Below are 20,253 nucleotides of genomic sequence, written 5' to 3' on the forward strand. Positions count from 1 at the left end.
AAAAAACAAAAACAAAAGGTGAACCCTTGTGGCGCGCAATGTTTTGCATGTGCTCTGCAACTGTACAGTAGACCAGACAGCCCTCGCGCTTTTTGTGTTTCGAACTGGTCTCACGCGGCAATGGCATGCACTGGGGGGAATCCGAGCGGGCAGGTTTATTCGACCTATTTCTGTCCAATAGGCGCTCGTCGTGGGCGGAGCGACGAGTCTCCGAAGCCAATCGGAGCCGGAGTCGCGAGCCTCACAGGCCTTGTCTCCCGCGTGCCTCGTACACGTGAGCTGGAACAGCTATTGTACGCCGGGAGGCAACGTGCCGAAACGTTCCTCTCGCCTGAAAAAAACGGCACAGTCACGTTTTCTGTGGATTACAAGGAAACTGGAAAAGCCATGCTGCACTACCTGATTATTACAGAAAGCCAACAACTGTGGGTGAACAGAGATGTGCAAACAAGGCTTGAGCCAGTAATCCCGAGCATGAATATGTCCGTGATGTCAAGGTTTACCAGTCTAAAGACGGTTTACCGTGTGTCATCATACTAAATCTGATACCACTGTATATCGTGATTGCTGCAGCAAATAACCAAACCTTGGTACAAGTCATTGGGTTTATACCCGTCAGACAAAACAAACAGCTTGCTGTGCTCGAGGTGTGGCACGAGGGTAGGTGTGTCTCATAAATTATAAGCGAGAATTGAGAGATCTGCTAAATCCCGGAGCCCCGCCCTCCTCGAGCCTCACTCGCTTGTTCCGCGAGGTGTGACGTCACGTGAACTGCCCGTGTCCGCTCCAGCTGAGAGAGAGAGAGAGGGAGAGAGAGGACGATCGGACGTGGACGTCGCGCGGCCCTACCAGACCTAAGCCCGTGCGCCCGTGACTGGATTCACCGGATGCAAAAAAAAAGTACAGACAGAGAGAGAGGAAACGACCCCCTCCTCCCCCCTTTCCTCTCCCCCCCCTGACGGACAGCAGAGCGCGACAGCAGAGGAGAGAAACACCAATACAACTTGTCATCTGACCAACACAGTCACTGCTCTCGTCGCTGTGCATGTTTTTTTTTTTTGTACACACAGTTTTGTTGTTTTGACGGAGGTCTGCTTTGCAACTATTTTGGGATCTTCTTTCTGATTGCCGGAACGATTAACTCGGGATATTATTCTACAAGTTTTAATTGTAACATTTCCCTGTCCGTGCTTTTTGCGGGTTACGTTGTCATTTAGACGTCTTTGTATTTTTTTTATTTTGTATTATTATTATGGACAGTATTCTTCAGATAGTCTGAGTGTCCCTCCCACACTGGTCCTCTGAGAATACCAGCTTCATCTACTGAAGAATTTTAACAACATTCAACTGCAATGGAATATTTCGATGAAAATATTTCTGCAAGGAAATAAGGAACTCTGCACAACCTCAAGTGAAAGGTAACTACATTTAAGTTGTCAAAGTATGATTCATCTGTTAATTCTATGCTCATACTTGTGATTACATTACAATGGTTGCTTTATTCTGCAAGGACTCTTCTCAAAACTCTCTCTCTCTCTCTCTCTCCACCCCCACACCTCCCCCCCTGCACACACGGGCGCGCAGTCATCCAGCATACTTGTCCTATTGGTAGGCTCTACGGTCAGTTTGCCACGCCCCTTCAAGTGCCCCCAGTAGGCCTATCTTTCTACGACCCCATCTGGCCCAGGATGTCCAGGCAGCTCTCCCAGCTTCCGAACCCTGACCTCCCAGCTGGCACAAGCCCACAGTTTGGAAGTTGTACCCAGCCTGCAGGCTCCCTCACAGGGGGGCCACTCAACTCTATGGCAGGTCTTAAATCCCTCCTGCAGCACCCCATGAAGGGAGACCAGCGTTTAAAACCCCCTTGCGATGCAAAAGGTGAGTTGATACTATGTGACAGTGCTGTTTGTGTTGAATGCACAAGCACATGACACGGTCTTTCTCCAATATGTGCAATGAATAAATCACACCCCTCTGTTCCACCCACTGATGCAGTTATTACAATACAAATATGCAACATTATTATATAACAAACATTGCATTTGTCTTATTTCATGGCACTCTGATGCACCATCACACACACACACACACACACATTCATGATGACTCTTCCATGACCCTGATGAGTATTCACCTGGATTATAATCCCCGCTGCGACTTCAAATTGGGAACCAGATTACAATGAGCGCGGACACGTTTCGGTTCAGCTGTAATGCGGTGCAGTTTCCAAAACGTGCCTTCAAGTATTGTGAGATTTGTTCAGGAGCTTATGCATGTGTTATGACAACAAATTGGTTTTGGCTCTTGCTTAGTGCTGCAATTCAGCTACCATCTGGTCCATCTGCGGGTGTGTATTTGTGTGTGGGACATAGGATAAAAGGGAGATTTCTGCAGAAGTGCATCTCATGAAGACACCTGCCACAGTATGTTGAGTCAATGTTAGCGTCCACTGACTAAAATGTCTCCAGAAAACCTTTTTGTGAAAGAACTCTCTTGTGTACTGAACGTTGGTCTTCATCATCCTCCATCTGTTCTTATTATGATTCTGCTCTCTTATCTCTGGTAGACAAAGAGAAGCTGGACGTTGATGAGGACTCCATGGGAGTGTGCCCCGTAAGGAATGGCAGTGCAATAGGCAACAGTACTAACAGTAACGGCTGTGGAGGAGGGAGTGGTGGTGGTACTGGTGCTGCTGGTGCTGCTGGTGCTGCTGGTGCTGCTGGTGGTACTGGTGCTGCTGGTGGTACTGGTGGTACTGGTGGTACTGGTGGTACTGGTGGAAATGGAGGAGGAAGTTTCAACCAGTTCTTGGGGCCCCTCTTGTGGGATCGCACCCTGCCTGCAGATGGGGGCCTCTTCCAGCTTCAGTACATGGACTTGGAGGAGTTTCTGACCGAAAATGGAATGGGCAGCATGCATAATAACAACAGCTCCAGTTCAGCCCAGATCCCCTCGCAGAGCTCCCAGTCAGCTGTGCCCAACCAGAGCTCCCAGTGCCTACCGCCCTCATCCCCACCCGGCTCTTCATCTTCATCGCCTTCTTCTTCTCCATCGCTCATCGGTTTGGAGGTGGCTCAGCCGCAGGGCCTCGGAGGTGGAAATGACTGTTTGCATGGTGAGTTCCCTTACATGGACCGTTTTGTTCTTAGCTGAACCAGAGAGTAAAAAGTGACCCAAGGACGGGTCGTTTTTTCAAGGTTTCTCCTTATCAGCTCAAAACAGCAATATCATGGAAGAGGGTTCTGCAAACTTTGCAGAGTTGAGCAGCTGAACGAGACAAATTGTCCCCTGATATGGGACCAGTAGACCCTACAATTAATAATGGTTGATATGTGATGAAGGTTATAATGTCCCCATAGGCTAGTGATTCAGCACTTTGAACTCTGCGTTTACAACAAAACACAATGGTGACCAAGCATTTTTTTTTTTCTCTGACCTCTGGGGTCAAACTGAAGACAAGGAGATATACGGTCACATGGTTCTACGCGCAGAGTCAGCCTGAAAGAGAAAAACACGCAAGAGTGTAGAAATGGCTGCTCGACAATGTTGGACATATTTTGTAGTATGGTGCTGTGCAAAAAAAGTTGGGGCGAGGGAGCTGTGGAGAGAAGAGACGAAGAAAAGGTAGAATATTTGAAAGAAAGAAGTCTTGAGCTGTATTTGATGAGTCAACCTCACAAGGAGGTTTGGTTTAGTTCGGCATGTGATCTGTGTACTGCAGTGTGCAACACAATCAGCATTCAGTCCCAGCCCATTATAAACGTGCAGCAGGGTCAAAACAGTACTAAGAGAGCGAGGGAGAGAGAGAGAGAGCGAGGGAGAGAGCGAGAGAGAGAGAGAGAGAGAGAGAGAGAGAAAAAAAAAGAGAGAGAGTGTGTGTGGAGTCTTTGCGGTTGCGTGTCTTTAAATCTCTCCCCACTTCACACGCCACAGCCATGTGTGCGCGTCGGTACACGTGCCGAGGCTAGTGAGTACTGGAGTGAGAGAACTAGAGGCAGGGCCAGTAGACACGGAGGAGGAGCCCACAGGAGGAGGGACATGCAGAGCAACAGGAAGAGTTTCCCCCCGTGCTGCTGGACTTCAAACGGGAACATTTGATCACAGATGAATGACATTAAGTGCACTGATATCCAGAGGAGAATTTTATGCCGCGTGGGATGTTGACGCAGGACATTTAGGTGACAAAGTGCATGTTTATAGACGCTGATAATGCATTTATATCGCATGATTAAAGTCCCATGCATTTGGATGATAATCTCTTTATATTTGACTGTTAAAATAATTTGAGATTCCAACTACAAAAACATAGGATAGAAAATTAGCGTAATGGATTGAAAGTGGAGAAATGATCGTTTAACATTGTGTATTTTATTATGTGGCTGAGCTGACTGTGCTGAAGTTGAGCAAATCATCTTCTCGTCAGCCCTCCCAACGCTTGAAACTTCAAAAGCCGCGTTGTAATCGGCAGCATCATAAAGGTGCCCAGACCAACCAGCTGCTTCACAAATGTTAAACGGAGCGACACCTAACAACCTATGACTATGTAAGGTACCTAAGCAGGAGCAGAGCTGCTGTTGGCCTTCACAGCAGCCTCGGGGCCCTCGCCCTCAGGAATGCTATTGTACAAGTTCAGAAATGTGTGCAGTCACATATTTGACTGTTTCTTAAAAAGCAAAAGTCTCTCTGTTCTCTCAAGGTTAAAAAACACGTGGACAAAAATGCGCCAAATCAACTTTGTAATGGCTGCGTTCCAGAGCTTTTCAAAGAGCAGGGAGAGGCTACCATGTACCACAGGAGGGCTGAGGGTTTGCACGCTTTCGTTCCAACAAAACATGACACCAGGCGGTTGCACTGACTAGTTCCTGCTGTCGGGTTTCTGCAGCATTAATCATTACAATCTTCTGGTTTAGAGGAATCGCGTGCCTCAGTTCTGGCCTCTGTGGCACTTGGTTGCGGACAGTATCCACACTTAAAGATTCGGTGTTTGTTTAGACCCGCTGATTATGTGTTCTGGGGACATGCTTGACTTCATCTTGGTGCCTGTGAAAGCGCTCTCTAATTTGTTTTGCTGTCATTGTGGAACATGGGAACGTCATGAGGGAACACCTGTTGTGAAAACATGCCTTCATAATACCTGGCCATTATACAGCCATTAGTCACGTGATAGCTATGCTCATACATGACAGATCTACAGATAGCCTGTCTAACAGGTGGCAACACATATCTAGATAGAGGCGATGCTTTTGTTTTATTTCCCAGCCTACAAACCTGCCAGTTAACGTAGAGTTTCTTTTGGCCTTAAAACCAGATTGTGTACTTTTTATTGTTTGTTTGTTTCCACATAATAAGACTGTATTACCTGTCAGCTTTGTGGGATTAAAGGCATACAGGTTTCGTTAAGACTGTGGTCACTTGTTGCTGTGGAGCGAGATAACAATGCTGACTTAAGTTCTCTGTGTTTGTCGTATAATGTAACAGTTCCTTTAGCCAGATTGATTCATTTAACGGTTGTTTTTGTTAATAGTTGAAGTTATCAGATCAATCTTTAGGTTAACACATACCCCTGTGAGATATGGGAACAGTCAATGGAAGGTTTTGGCTCTTATAGGGAAGCAAAGTCAGTTTGAGTGAGGTGCATTGGGCCTTAAAGGGGGTGGGTTGAGGTATAGCCCTATACTGGCCCCACTTAAAGGAACTGGTTTTGAGGGGAGGGGTAGAAAGTTACATAACATTTCCACTTTTAGATTTCTCTTTTGCTATTAAGTTCTGGATGTTGGCTTTGGTCTACCAGCATTTGCAGTATTGATTCATAATAATAGTCAATATCATGCACCAGTATAATTAATAGAACATACTATTGTAATAGAGGGTTGTGGTTATGTGTCAGTTTGACAAAGCACTGGTTTCCATTGTACATAGGATCACCAGGAGCATCAAGACCATAGCGACTCTTTTGTTTTAGCAGCAGTACACACAATGACAGGTTTGGGTTATGGTTTTATTATATTATGACAGTTTGCTGGTGTGTAATGAATCATATGTATATCAGTGATTCTTTGAACTAACCTAGGGTGCAGTACTTGATATAAAAGAGTTTAGGTCGAGATAAAATGATACAAAAGAGTGTAATGGAATAGCCAGAGCTTTTCATTGACAGTATCTCTCACTACAACAAGTAGCTCCTTTATATCTGTTTATCTGCATGCTACAAATACGATGTATTATACTATATAATTCTGTGTACTTTCAGGGTAAATCCCCGGAATATTCTCTAAAGACAACCGTGTCCCAGAAAACCTTACTGTCCATAAAAGCAGTTTGAAAAACATCCTCAGGCAAAGGAATGTTGTTTGTTGTTTATAACAGGAAGAAAGTAGCTCTCTGCTTCCATCTGGTGGTCATTATGATGTAATGCTGCATGTGTTTTTACTGCTGTTTTAGGCCGCTATCATTAGCTGCTCTGTTGAAGTTTGACACTTTTATTGATTTCAGGATAAATGTATTTCAGTGAAAAGAAAGTAAAACCAGATTGTTCTTCTCTTTGATTGCAGGGAGTCAGACCAGTATGAACGACTCCTGTGAGTCTCCCTCTTCTTCCTCCTCGTCCTCCTGTCCACCTCTGCTGACGCCCACGGACAGCGGTCCAGATGGGATCGGCATGTACGACATGGATTCTTCGGACATGGATATGTCTGGCCAGCCGAACTACGACCCCAGGAGGCACTCCTTCAGTGAAGAGGAACTCAAGCCACAGCCGATGATCAAGAAGGCGCGCAAGATCCTGGTGCCTGAGGGCTTGAAGGTGAGTGCAGTCTGAAGTCTTCGCTGCAAATTCAGAGCCGTGGTGGTCAATCTTATTAGGTATTAGGTCATTGAAATTCATTTATTCTAGGTTTTTAAATCAAATTGATCGAAATAATAACTTTTATTTCTACAGCACCTTTCACAAGAGCTGCTGCTTTACACATAACAACATAACAAATTAAAATAGTTTTCTAAACAGAATAAAAAGAAGATAAATATAATAAGAAATTGAATACATGCATAACATGAATTGGATAATAAAACCCACTGAACAATAACAATACAATCAGTATCCATATTTGCAGGATGCACACATCAATAAATACTGCAGACGAGGTCTCCATTCTCTTCTACTCGGTTCTTTTCCATGTTAGTGTTGCAGAAATGCTTATTTTGTCATACCAACAATCCAAAACCCAAACATAATTAACTTATAAGGACATATCAAAGAGCAAAGCGGCATATCCTCACATTTGAGAAGCTGGAACCATCTTTTTTTTCTTGATTGAAAATGACTAATTGTTGTAGCTCTAATTCTAAGGTATACAAGATTGAATTCATAATGTAAGAGCAGAAAGTACTTACTTGAGAAACCTTTTTTTTTTTAATCAAAACTAGGCACATACAGGGGTCGTGGCGAACATTTTCAAAGACATTTCAAAGAAGCAGGTTAGTAACAAAAGAGCAACAAAATAGAATTTTACAGAATAGAAATAACATCAATAAAACACAGTACTGACCAAACTCTGAAGATGAAGCATGTGAAAGGAACATGTCCCACACTCATTCATGGCCAAACACCCACATTACCAAAAACACGAAAGGAGCGAGGCTGCACAAGAATACTACATGCTTCTTAAGAAACAAGTCTGACCATTCATTGATTATTCTATTGAAGTACCACTATCTAGTAATACCTTAATCCTCTGCTCAAACAAGGTACATTAAATGATAGGATCAAATTGGCAGATTACTAATCAAAGTGCTCTATTTTTCCATCCTCTGTTAGGATGATAAGTACTGGACCAGGAGGTATAAAAACAATGAAGCAGCAAAGCGTTCCCGAGATGCTCGCCGTCTGAAGGAGAACCAAATATCTGTGCGAGCCGCCTACCTGGAGAGAGAGAACGCCACCCTCCGACAGGAAGTGGCCGAGATCCGGAAGGAACTGGGCCGCTGTCGCAGCATCCTTAGTAAATACGAGAACCGTCTCGCTGACCAGTGATGAAGACGTGGAGCAAAATCAGAAAGAGGAGGAATATAAGCTGGATTAAATTTAAGACTCTGAATTCTTGGGGTGGCACGATGGACAGAAAAATGGTGATGATGATGATGATTATGATGATGAATGTAAAAGACAAGGGGAAGATTTGCGTATTGAAGCTCAGGTGTCTTGTTTTGTTGAGGTGTCAACTCTTAAAAGTGAAAGATGGAGAGAATAATTTAACAGATGAAAAGATGTGACTTTTAAGAGTTTTGTTATTGGAGAATTGTATATTTTTATAATACTTAAGAAAAATTAGAGGGAGAGCAAATTTGGAGAATAATTTTGTATATTTTCTACATAGAGGCGGGAGAAAGCTATGGTAAATCTCTTTTTATTATAGATGAGTCAGGAGACGTTTAACAGGTGGTCAGCCATCGATTGGGTATTTTTCGACTTGATTATTATAGTCAGGATGCAGCAGCAGGGGCGAGGACGCATGTAACAATTGTAATATAGAGAGCAAAAATTATCTTGTAATCGTATAGTTCAACATTTTTGTGGATTTTATTCAAGCACTTAATTTTCTTCCTGTTATGTTTCTGTCACTGGGAATGGGCATGCTAAAGAGAGAGAGAGAGAGACAAGAGGGGAGACCATGTAAACACTCTGTTTGAATTGATCAACTTCATCCTTTTTTTTTATTAACTTGACTCGTTTCTCAACAATATTATTTCTGTGTACTTTAAGCTTGACTTTATGCGATTGGTACATCTTTCACGAGTCCATACTTTTATCTTTGACTCTATCTCCTTTTCTCTATCCCCGTTGAGTGCTTTAAATCTACTCCGGTGTCTCGTCGTACCTCACCTAAGCCGGTGAAAGCCTGTTGTGATGCCCCGGGTAACTCTGCTCCCTCTTGATCCTCTCTTTTGAATTGTCGGGACGTTTCTCTTCCTCTGTTTCTATATCCAACTGCTCTATTTCTGTCCGCTCTCACTTACAGCCAATCCCCTCACAGTTATGTGCGAACTCTTCCCATAACATTTTGTCCCCGCGTCTCTCTTGTACCTCGGCGGTACATAGAGTAGTTCAATCTCAGTGTTGTATTGTATCCTTAAAATAGTAATCAATCTTCCTAGTCAAACGCACATCGTTACTTTACTGTACTTTATGAACACACTTTGATTAGCATTGTTATGGGGGGGAGAAATGTTGTATATTGGATAGGCCTATACTATTTTGTGTATTTGATGTATTCCAGGAGATGGGTTCAAAACCCCCGTTGAGTGGAATGGTGTTAATTTCTCAGATTTCTGGGAGAAATAAAAGCCAAAATTTCCTATATTGATCCACAAAGCTTGTTGCTATTTAGTGCTTTTTTTCAATACTGCTCCTTCCTTACTGTTTACTCCGTTTATTACTCTTTACTTTCTACTGTATCTAAAAAAAACCTCTGTGTATCCACAACACCTACACACGGAGCATGGTACACTATGTTATGTTCCTGGGGAAGGATGACTAGTGATAGAGTGTGATTTGAATCCCCTTAATGACCATGATGAATAGTTACCATTACTGGTATTATTACTGTTATGATTATGATGATTATCCCTCTTGTTGTTGCTGTTCTATATTATTGGATGATTTTCTTTCTTTGGATGAACGTGATCTGTTGCACCTTGAAACACCTTTGATCTTCATTGTTCCTCAGAAAGACTATTCAAATGAAAAAAAAGAAACAACCCTCAGTCTGCTATTTGCATCCTGTCTCAGACCTCCAGACATTACTCACTTCCACTACGGACACTACTGCCACCGTGGTTTCTTTGACCGTGGATTCCAAAAGCGTGGCTCAGTAACTTGAACATGATATTCATGCAGACTTACTTTACCTTTTGTGATGACCTCTTCTGTTCTCCAGCGGTGTACGGACTATGCACACTATCAATATGCTCCTTGTTGGTTTATTTCAGCCTTTATCACCTCAATCAGTGATTGTTTGCTCTCCCAACAGGATTTAGTCTCTAATATCCTCACAGATGTGGTTGGTAAATCTTTTAGTGACTCTTATTGAACTACAACTGCCCTGCTGCATCAGTGGTGTACATGGTGTCCAGCCCACTCGGTGCTGGTTATTTGGATGTAGTCAAGATTTTTCCAAAAACACCAATAAAAGATTGTTCTCATTCACTACTGCTTTGCTTGGCTCTGCTGTTTCATCACAATGTTATGGTATTTTTGTGGTTCTGAAAGCTTCTCTTAAGCCTTGTGTGTGCCAGCATATTGAATTAAATCCAAGTGTTTACCGAGAGCATAGGCAACAGAGGTCACATTTCAGGAGGAATGCTACTTCAACTTATCAACTTCAGCTTGATAAGCAAACTATGATATGAAGTGAAATGTCCCCAGACTTGTTTTGATATACTCCCTGTTTGTTCACATTGTGTTCATTCCTTTGATAGACAAAGCAGACCAAATGTGCATTCTTGCCCAACAAATGCAACGCTACTTCCCTTGAAGATAACATTTCTACTTCCAAATTACATTGTAGTACAACATGTAAACCATACTTTGGTGTTTCATGTTTACCTCTTTACTTAAGATTTCTGTAACATTTTGTATATATATTTTTCTTCCAAAAAGAACAAAAAAAGAAAACAAAATTCAAACAGTACCCTGAAATTAAATGCACTCAATGTTTAGCACAACTCAGATTCATTCTCTAATAGAGTTAGAATGCTTAATTAAGAGGGTATTATTACAAAATAAGTGTGTGTACTGGCATCAATTAAAGAATTGAAGATATAAGTCACACCCGGCTGCAATGATAGGAGACCATCAACATCCTCTGTTGTTAACATTCCCTGTTTGTTTACTGTGTGTGTGTGTGTGTGTGTGTGTCTGTGTGTATCATCCCTTTTATCTTATAATTCAACAGAAATGGGTGAAAGGTCCTTCAGAGTGGAATTTTCCCCAATTCTCTCTTCCTCAATGCAAACCAGATGTGTGCTCCTGGCTGTACCCCCCCCCCCCCCCCCACCTCCCCTCCCCTCCACACCCTCTCCTGCCCCCCCCAACCTCCCTCCCACCCTTTGTTCCCTTTTCCTTAAAATGCCGTGTCTCCATGTCCCTCCCTCATATCGTCTGAGGCCAGGCTTCAAGGATGGACTGTGCACTGCTGCTGCTGTCCCTATGGGCTCTGACTGGAACGGTGTCCCCGCAGGCTCCAGGTAAGCCCTCTGACTCCAGCCGTCACTCACACCTGGGAGAGCGCTGAGCCCTGCATACACAATGAACACAGCTGGACTATCAGTAAATACTCTGGACCTTCTCTCTGCATGCTTTGTTGCTCTGCAGATTGTACTTTAATGTAAAGACCATCATGTAAGGGCTTGGGACTCGGCAAAATGTTATAGTTTGGATTGCTAATACCGTACACTACATGGGTATGTCACGTAAGTCACTTAATTAAGTACGTTTTCTGTGTTTTTTGTTTTCGTTGTTTACTAATTATGGGATGCCTGATCTGTGTTGGATCATTGGGGCCCCTTTCACGCACCCTCAAAGGTGAATCTGGGACCTCCATAACTCCGGTTTCATGATGTGCAGTAACGTTTTTTGTTTCTAATGTCATAGCCGCTGCATGTATGTGCTGTACACCATGTCTCCATGCTGTTCTGGGATGATCAAGTGTGCATTAGCACAGCACATGTGTGTTTGTGGTCACATGGCTTTGGGCAGAGTGAATACAGTAGCACACATGTTTTCATTCAAAGAAATGAATAATGGGGAACCCTGTCTTTCCCCCTTCTCTCCCCCTCAAATGTTCTGTACATTGAGGGTGTGTCGATGTTGGCAACGTTGCAATGTAAAATAAGTGGGGAATTCGTTTTTGTGGTATGTGATGGAATACATATGTAGAAGTGAGGGGAAATGAGGAGGGGTTACAGATTACTCCTCTACACTGATCCTGTTCAAATATGACAAAGTTACTTATCTGAGAAAACACAGCAAAAACTATTCGCAGAAGTAAGGCAACACTCTCACTTTCCTGAAAAATAAAAACACGATAGCTGAATGGTGAAGAGCGACAAAGCCTGCCATCTAAATACTTACTCATCTGGCAACCTGGGTGGCAAATGTTTGCCCGGCCACCCACACTGAATTCACTTTCCTTCAAACGGAAAACAAAGCAGAGTTGGCAAACAAAATCTCATTAGAGCCCTTAGCGTTTGCATTTTTTACGAGGGGGCCCGTGAATGGAGTAGAAGCAAACAAAGGGCCAATCACTGTGATGGTGTGTGTGGTATCACAACAGGGTTGTGTCCGGATAGACTTCTGGGAGAGGAGAGCAGGAGGACGTGTCCTCGGCCCTGCAAAGCTGACGGAGACTGTGGCAACAAGCGCCAGTGCCTGTGTGACGGCCAGTGTGGTCTCAGCTGTGTGGCTCCAGGTAACTATTTGTATGCATGTGTGTCTTCAGTTGTCACTGTGAACACTATTGTGAGCTCAGTCATTAAAAGTGTGTGTGTGTGTCTAAACGCAGCTGTGCCAACAAACATCTGTGTGTGTTTTCCTGGAAAAAAAAAAAAGCCTCGGTCGTGGACAAAATCTGGGCTCAGAGTGTCAGTGCTGAACCAAAGCTTTGTATTATTCCTGCACGTTGTAAAAGTGGTCATTGCGAATGCACTCAGTGTAGTTATACAGCCTCATTAGTGTCCTTTTAACAACCCAGCACATTCTGAGGTCGTCTCTCCTCCCTCTGGATTGTCTCTTTTCTCCTCAGGTCGAGTTTGTCCCTGGCCTCTGCCCCCCAGTGAAACCTCAGAGGCTCGTCTCCTCTCTCCCACTCACTCCTTTTCCGCCCTGCTCGAGGTGCGCTGCAAGCCAGGATTCACGTTGCCCAATGGCTTGGATGCCACTATTCGCCGTTGTCAAGGTGACCGACAATGGAGTGGGGATGAGCCCATCTGCACAGGTGGGTTTGAGTTCAACAGAGAAATGTTCTCTCTCGCTTCATGTTCAGGTTCACAGCAATGCTGCTGTGGTATTTGTTGCTTTCTCAAATCTAATGTCTCGGTTCTGTAACCGAAGCAGCGGTTCTACTGCATGTGTACAGTTTATGAGTTTAGGTCAGTGATGTGGGCGAAGATTAGACGTGGCTTTTATTGTGATTTTGTGTTTATGCAACGCACTCAGACAAAGAGAGAGAGAGAGAGAGAGAGAGAGAGAGAGAGAGAGAGAGAGAGCGAGAGAGAGAGAGAGAGAGAAATATTCAGGAATGAAACTCGTCGGTGGTCGTGCCGGCTGAGACATTGCACAACTGGGACCTGTTCTCCTCATCACCATAGCAACCGGAGCTTTAGTTGTTCATAATGGCTGTCGGAGGATTTTACAGATGAACTGTTAATAAGTTTTAAAGAGGAGAGGATAGCTGAACACACGCCTGTGTGTGTGTGAAGATCACATGGATGCACATGTGTGTATGTGTGTGGTGTTGGTATGTACACCACAGCACAGTAATCTATATTTATAATCTATAATCTATATGTATGAAACTATATTTGTTCATTCTGTGGAGCATGTTATATTATCTAGTCTACACTTTGACAAAATTAGACTGTAAGGTGTATTCACCTTTACTATATGGAATAAGGCAATGCAATACAAAACCCCCAATTATTTATATCAAGATGAATCACAACTTCTTGAACACAGTTTTAATAAAAATCTAGGATTATGAATTCATCATAAGCTTCACTCTTGTCGTGTCCAACCTTGTGTTTGCAGGAGATCTTGTGCAATCTTTGTTTTAACTGACCTCAAACTGACATGTGACCAGCTTTGATTTAAAGATGCACTGGTGTCGGCCAAAGGGGCCGGAACAGAGAGGTCAACACATTTAAACAAAAGCATGAGTTGCTGACAAAGGACACAAAGGACTTCCAGTGTTTGAAAGTTCATTTACAACCAAAGTACCCCTGAGCCCTGAGATAACCATGTGGTTGAATCTTTCAAATTTCTGTTGGTCTAAATATAGAACAAAAAATTATCTGAATAAGTGGCAAAATGTGTTCTACCGCTCTGCAGCCACATTACTGCCTTCATGTACTGCTGTGCCGCAAGGCTGCACAGCAGTACATGAAGTACAGCTATCAATACTTCTTATCTCGACTTATCTCATCAACACACAGTTCAACCTGACGTCTCTGAGAAAAACAATACAATTTGAGCTCTGAGCCCTGCATTAACCAAACGCCGTGGAGCTACAGTAAATATGCTTTCTTAGGAATCCTCAACCCAGCTTCTTCTCACCCTCCTGATTTTGTATCTTTTCAAAGATGTTAAATAAGGATACGCGTCTCAGCTCTCTTTCTCGTAGAGTGTATCCTCCTGCTGAGAGACAGGCAGAAGGTAGGTGGGTTTTGAACGTGTGAGAGCGTTTGTATTGTGTGTGTCCTTTGCATGTGTGTTAGAGTGTGAGTCGAGCTCCTTCATGCCTGTTGAGAGGCAGTGGGCGGCCGATCACTGTCAAAGTGGCACAGAGCGGGTGTGAATGTGCGTCTGCTGTGAGTGTGTGTGTGTGTGAGTGAGTGTGTGTGTCTGTGTGTGTGTGTGTTTATGGGAGGGCGGTAGAGAGGTAGATTTTTTTCTGTATACATTAGATGTGTATGTGTGGGGGGGCGGATTGCACATGTGTAAGAGCTGTGTGTGTGTGTGTGTGTGTGTGTGTGTGTGTGTGCGTGCGTGGGCGACAGATCACAGTCAGGAGAGTCAGAGAGCTCTCTCTTGCTCATGCTGCTCCAGGCCTTTCTGTTCCCTGCTCTCCTCTCCTCTGCTCTCTTCTCTCGTCCTCTTTTCCTCTCATCTCTTTCTCCTCTCATCCTCTTCCATCTGAGGCCTCTGATAAGGTCTCTCTCTACAATGGGAGCCAAGGACAAGCATGCAGCCCGAGGCTATTCAGTTTGCGGTGCGTGCATGCATCTGTGTGTGTGTGTTTGTGGGAGAAAAACACAACCTTTTACATCTTTGGTCGCAATCGGACTGCTGTGTATTTAACATTGTGGTTCTTTCAAACTCCCTGTTTTGTAGTTGTTGTGTTTTTTTAAAGATGAATTTGATATACCTGCTTCATAGCAGTTTGGTGCAGCAGCTTGTGTAGGTGGCAGCAGTAGAAGAGGCAGGAGAAGGGCGCTATGTGAAAACAGAACTGAGCTTCAGGCTCTCATCCGCAGCCAAACAAGACTCGTAACTCTCCCTCTCCCATAGGTCCCTTTACATTTTTATATTAACGTTTCTCGGTTACGGATACCTAAGACAGCCCTCAGGCTAGAGCTGCCTCTTCCTTTCAAAGCCGCGTTCATCTCCGAAACCCCGCGCTTGATGGAGCTCGGGTCGCTCCAGCCTCTCTCCAAGCACCACTTTTGATATTTATATTTCCACAAGAGTGAGGCACTCGAACTTCCAGGAACGAGCAGTGCCAGGTGTTATACAATCACAGATATATAGCTGTGAGCTTCACCTGCTCATCGAACTTTGATTTATTACCTAAGAAGGGTTATTTTAACTTAAATAGAACAAGACATGGAGTCAAATGAGGCCTTCTTTCCTCGTTGTCACCTGCACAATCACATCCCCACCTATCAGTTACATGCTGATTCTAATGTGTTTTCTGTGTTTGTGTAACATCGATTGTGTTTACGTCTTTGCATCACAAATTCACATTAAATGCACGCTGAGTGTTCTCTCTGAGGAGCTTTGCACACATCACTGTCACTACAGGGCAGTATTCACATCCTTTACTTAGTAAAAGTATTAATACTACAATATGAAAGTACTCCAATACAAGTAAGACATAAGTGTCAACAGCTATAAAATATAAAAGTATTAAGATTACTATTTTGAGTTGATTCATTTGGATATACTCAGGCAAAGTAAAGTATCTAAAAATTGTACTTTAGTGCATCACTTGAGTAAATGTTCTGAGGCACATTCCTCCACTGCTTTGGGGAGATGCAACTTCTCTGATGAAAATATTATATAAAAGTAACAGAAGGCTGGTCTGACTGTTTTTCTGCTGGTTTGGGTATATTGTTTTCGTCAATGCAGGACCAGTACTGAGGTATTTTTAACAGTACTTTCACCGAAGCAAAGGACCTGCCGATAAAGTCTTCAACCTTCTGTTCTTCTTTTACCAACAGAGAGTCAGTCTCCTGAAGAACCTGCTGCTGCCCAAACCTGCCCTCTGCCTGAGGACATCGTCAACACCTTCAGCATCCAGGGCAACGCTACAGCAGGAACTTCCATCCGCTACACCTGCTTTTCTGGGTGAGAGATGGGGGACGATGGGAGGTTAAGCGAGTGCGTGGGCAGAGGCTATGAAAACCTAAAATGATTCGAAGGTACAAATGGAGGAAGTGAGAAGACGGGGATGGAGTGTGAAGATGAGGCATGAAGCGGAGGGATGGCTTGAATACAGGAGAGCTGTGATGGAAGAAGTATTCAGATACTTTTCTGAAGTAAAAGAAACCAATACAACATTAAAAAAGACTTTCATTTTAAATCCTACTGAAGTAAAAGTGCATTACTAGTATGAGCTAAATGTACCTAAAGTAATAACAGATAAATAATAGTAGAAAAACGAGACATATAGCATTTTATCTGACATTGTCAGTTAATACTGAGGTATTAATGCATATGCAGAATTTTACTGTTGTAGCCGGTTGTGGTGGAGCTTTCAACTATATACAGTTTAGCACTTTGGTCCAGTGAATCCAAACCTATAGTTCGGCCCCATTCAAAGGCTCACAAGGTAAATGTGAGGAGTCATGAAATGATTATTGTTGTAGGAAAGAAGAGAAAACTAATTACACAAATCTGCAATTCATTTTTTTAACTTATATACAATCTTTTCTGTTATGGTGAAATATTGAATCATGTTGCTTCTTTGGGCCTGTCAAGGAGCCCAAACTAGAGACTGCTTTATCATAAGAGGTCACAAGCCAATTCGGTTCAAAACCTCTGGTTTAACCGTTAACACTACGTTGTATTTTATAAGTGTATCATATGTTTTTTTTTATGTAACATCTGGAATGTAACTAATAACTATAGCTGTCAGATAAATGTAGTGAAGTAAAAGTAAAGTATTAGAGGTATAAAGTAGCATCAAATGGAAATACTAAAGCATCTCAAAACTGTATTTAAGTAGAGTACAGTAGAGAGTGAATGTACTTAGCTACTTCCCACAGCTGTGGGAGAGGTGTTGGGGAACGTTTAGTGATTAGCGATGAATGGCAGGGAATTCATTTTGATCTCCCAGCTGACGATCTCTCCATTGAGCTAACTAGGTCATTACAGTCTATCTTGTATTGACTTCCTTTTACACACTGACTCATCCACAGGATAAGATGAGCCCGAGTGGATGTGTCAGCCAGAACTGTGCACACAGAATTCAGACACTCAGAAAGAGAGAGACAGAGTGTAAAAAAGAAACCATTTACACCTTTTTTCTTTTTTTTTTTATCACTTTTTGTCCTTAGCTGTCAATGCTGTACATTACACACTGCCATCTGTCCCCATCACTCTCTTCCTTCTCTCCTGCAGGGCCGATATAGTGGGGAGCAGTGAAAATTTCTGCCAGGATAATCAGACCTGGCAGTATCCTCACCCCATCTGTAAAAGTAAGCGCACTGTATCTTGCACTGGCCATGTGTGTGTGAGCAGGTTATGTGTGTGCATCTTTCAAGGTTAGCGGGAGAGAACGGTGGTTGATGAGTGACTGAATGGACTGAGAGACTATTTACTTGGCAGGGATGTTCGTTTATTTGTTGTGTGCATTGCGTTCACGTGTTCATGCGAAAGAATGAATTAAAGAAGGAGACAGACACAAACACACAAACCCCATCAAGTATTCACCTTTCGATACCTACTGCTCCATTTCATGGTTCTTTTCTGCCATCTTGTGGTCGAACCTGGCATTGCACGGCCTTCTGTTGACAAGGAGTAAAGATAAGAGCAGAAAAAGGACATTGTTGCAGTTTCAAATATTCCAGTTTAAAAGGTGCAATATACAGGTTTCAGACCGTTAACATAGCTGGAAATAACTATTTACTATGTAAAGATATAGTGGAGTAGTCTTAACCGAGCTTCTCTTTGCTTTGTTGACAAAGCCGGGTTGCTCGCATGTGCTTTTAGCTGTTAACGCCGTCCTGAACGACAGCATCGTCGCAGAAGTGTAGCACCCAACCTCCGGTTCCCCCTCCGCTAAACACTGTTAGCTCTGCCAGAACCTTTTCCGTATTTTGCACCGTTAGCGCTGTCAGCACTGTTAGCGTCGTTAGCTCCCAATCTTGTATAAAGCACTGTTAACGTTAAAACCGGTAAATAAGGAGCTCTCTATTAATAGTTTGAAAGATTAGTGGATCCCCCTGAATAAACAGACTGATGATCTGCTCCTCTCTCAGAAGTGTACTGCCAGCCTCCCCGAGAGGTGGAGCAGGGCTACGTGGTGGCTGTCCAGAAGACTGAATACGAAGTTGGCTTTGACATTCACTACCTCTGTAAAAAGAACTTCCTGCTGGATGGACCCCAGAAGGTCACCTGCCTGTTGAACGGAAGCTGGAGTGCATCCCCGCCATACTGCAGAGGTGAGGGATGTTTTAGTATGCTTGTGACAAGTTTAAATAGGTTTTAAATAAGGATGTATTCAAGCCAATAAAAAAAGCTTCTTGCACATGCCATTGCATGCCATTACAATTTGCATTATACCCATTTACATTGTCCTTGATACTAACAAGAGTGCACATACAAGCAAGAATCAACACAGCATTTTGTGTTTGGTGTTTATCGTACTTTCATACCGCGTTGATCTTTCTCACAGCTCGCTGTCTCATCCCTGCTGAGCGAAGCCGCGTGGTGATTGGCGGAGTGAAGCGCTGGCCGTTTGACGTGACAGATGCCGTGGTTCCTCACGGGGAAAATGTGACGTTCTACTGCAGACACCCTCGCAAGCAGTGCAGCTTCACCGCAACCCAGACCTGCTTTGATGGAAAGCTGCAGCCACCAGCCTGCTACCTTGGTAAAAACCTTGGACCTCCCACACAGGCCTTCTTACTCTGCATCTGCTTCAGCATGTCAGTCAGAATAACACGAGGGGGGATTGATTCACATTATTGACCGTTTTGCAACCTGCACCTTGTCTTTGTTCGTTCAGAGCCCACATGGTTGCAGTTTAAGCTGTTCCCTCACCGGCTGGTCTCGGAGATTGAAGCGTGTGAGCCTCATGATGTGGAGTGAAGACCTTGACCCGTCCAACACTCATGACCCTGTGTCACTATATATGAAACGCCTCCTGACACTCAGCATCACACCGTCTCCGCAGCTTTGCTTAAACTACCCATGCTGTGACTGTGGTCCGTTAAGACGCTGACACATGTGTGGCTCCCTGTGCTTGTGGCCCTTGTCCCCTCTCTCCTGCATACTATCAAACAAATTATAATCTGCAAAACCCCTCAAGTATTACCTTGGTCCTCCTCCATCTTGAGCCAATGCATCCATGTGAGGATCTATGTATAATGCATGAATACATGCTATATCACTTATGCTTTGTCCACGTAGCTTAACCCATAACGGCTTGACTCTGTGATATTTCACTGTGTGATCTTTCTTTTCCTCTGTTGACGCGTCAAGTCTCGAGGCTTGTAAGTTTTTAATGATGTGAAATAAAGTAATATCAAATCGGTTTGGTCCCTGGCTTACTTTACGTCTACATGACACACACAGTCCTACAGTGTGAGTTCTCAAGTCCTGCTTCCTCTCTACGCTTCTCTGGCGCTGCCTCCCGCGTCTCTGACTCTCAGGCGCCGCCGAGAGCCTTCCTTCGGCAGGCTGCAGGTTCAACCGTACTCATAGGCTGAACATGGCTACTGGTCGGACCCGGTAGGCTGCGACACCATAGCAACTCCCCTTGACCCCTCCCTCCCTCGGCATTCGCAGCATCACCCTTTTACACTGCACAGTCATATTTGGTCCTCCGGAAATATCCACAGCACGGGTAAGCCAGTCCCTATGCAGCGAGTGTGCGGGGTGGAGTAGAGTTTAAAATACAGTTTTTAAACGTATCGGAAGAGCGTCCGGCGCGTCCTCCGCCGGCTCTGACAGCAAGAGCCTGCAATAAAAATGACAGCGCGCCGGGAAAGTTTGTCCTGGAGGCTGCCGGGTTGCGCTCTCGGTGTCTCGGACCC

At 43.9% G+C, this 20,253-nt stretch overlaps 2 protein-coding genes across 2 annotated transcripts; both read left to right on the forward strand.

Annotated features, from left to right (window-relative positions):
* Nucleotides 1–812: 812 nt before the first annotated feature.
* Nucleotides 813–10,204, forward strand: dbpb (D site albumin promoter binding protein b). The gene is made up of 5 exons (XM_079164912.1): nucleotides 813–1,418; nucleotides 1,585–1,878; nucleotides 2,567–3,115; nucleotides 6,552–6,802; nucleotides 7,814–10,204. The coding sequence occupies exons 2-5, from the start codon at nucleotides 1,689–1,691 to the stop codon at nucleotides 8,027–8,029; spliced, it is 1,206 nt and encodes a 401-aa protein (XP_079021038.1). The 5' UTR covers nucleotides 813–1,418; nucleotides 1,585–1,688; the 3' UTR covers nucleotides 8,030–10,204.
* A 970-nt stretch (nucleotides 10,205–11,174) lies between these two features.
* ntd5 (ntl-dependent gene 5) lies at nucleotides 11,175–19,751 on the forward strand (the record flags this gene model as incomplete). Its single annotated transcript, XM_079165494.1, has 8 exons — nucleotides 11,175–11,241; nucleotides 12,330–12,464; nucleotides 12,798–12,989; nucleotides 16,213–16,339; nucleotides 17,615–17,691; nucleotides 18,475–18,657; nucleotides 18,891–19,088; nucleotides 19,224–19,751. The coding sequence occupies 8 exons, from the start codon at nucleotides 11,175–11,177 to the stop codon at nucleotides 19,304–19,306; spliced, it is 1,062 nt and encodes a 353-aa protein (XP_079021620.1). The 3' UTR covers nucleotides 19,307–19,751.
* Nucleotides 19,752–20,253: the final 502 nt, after the last annotated feature.

The sequence above is a fragment of the Pholis gunnellus genome (genome assembly GCF_910591455.1).
Source record: "Pholis gunnellus genome assembly, chromosome: 8".
NCBI lineage: Eukaryota > Metazoa > Chordata > Actinopteri > Perciformes > Pholidae > Pholis > Pholis gunnellus.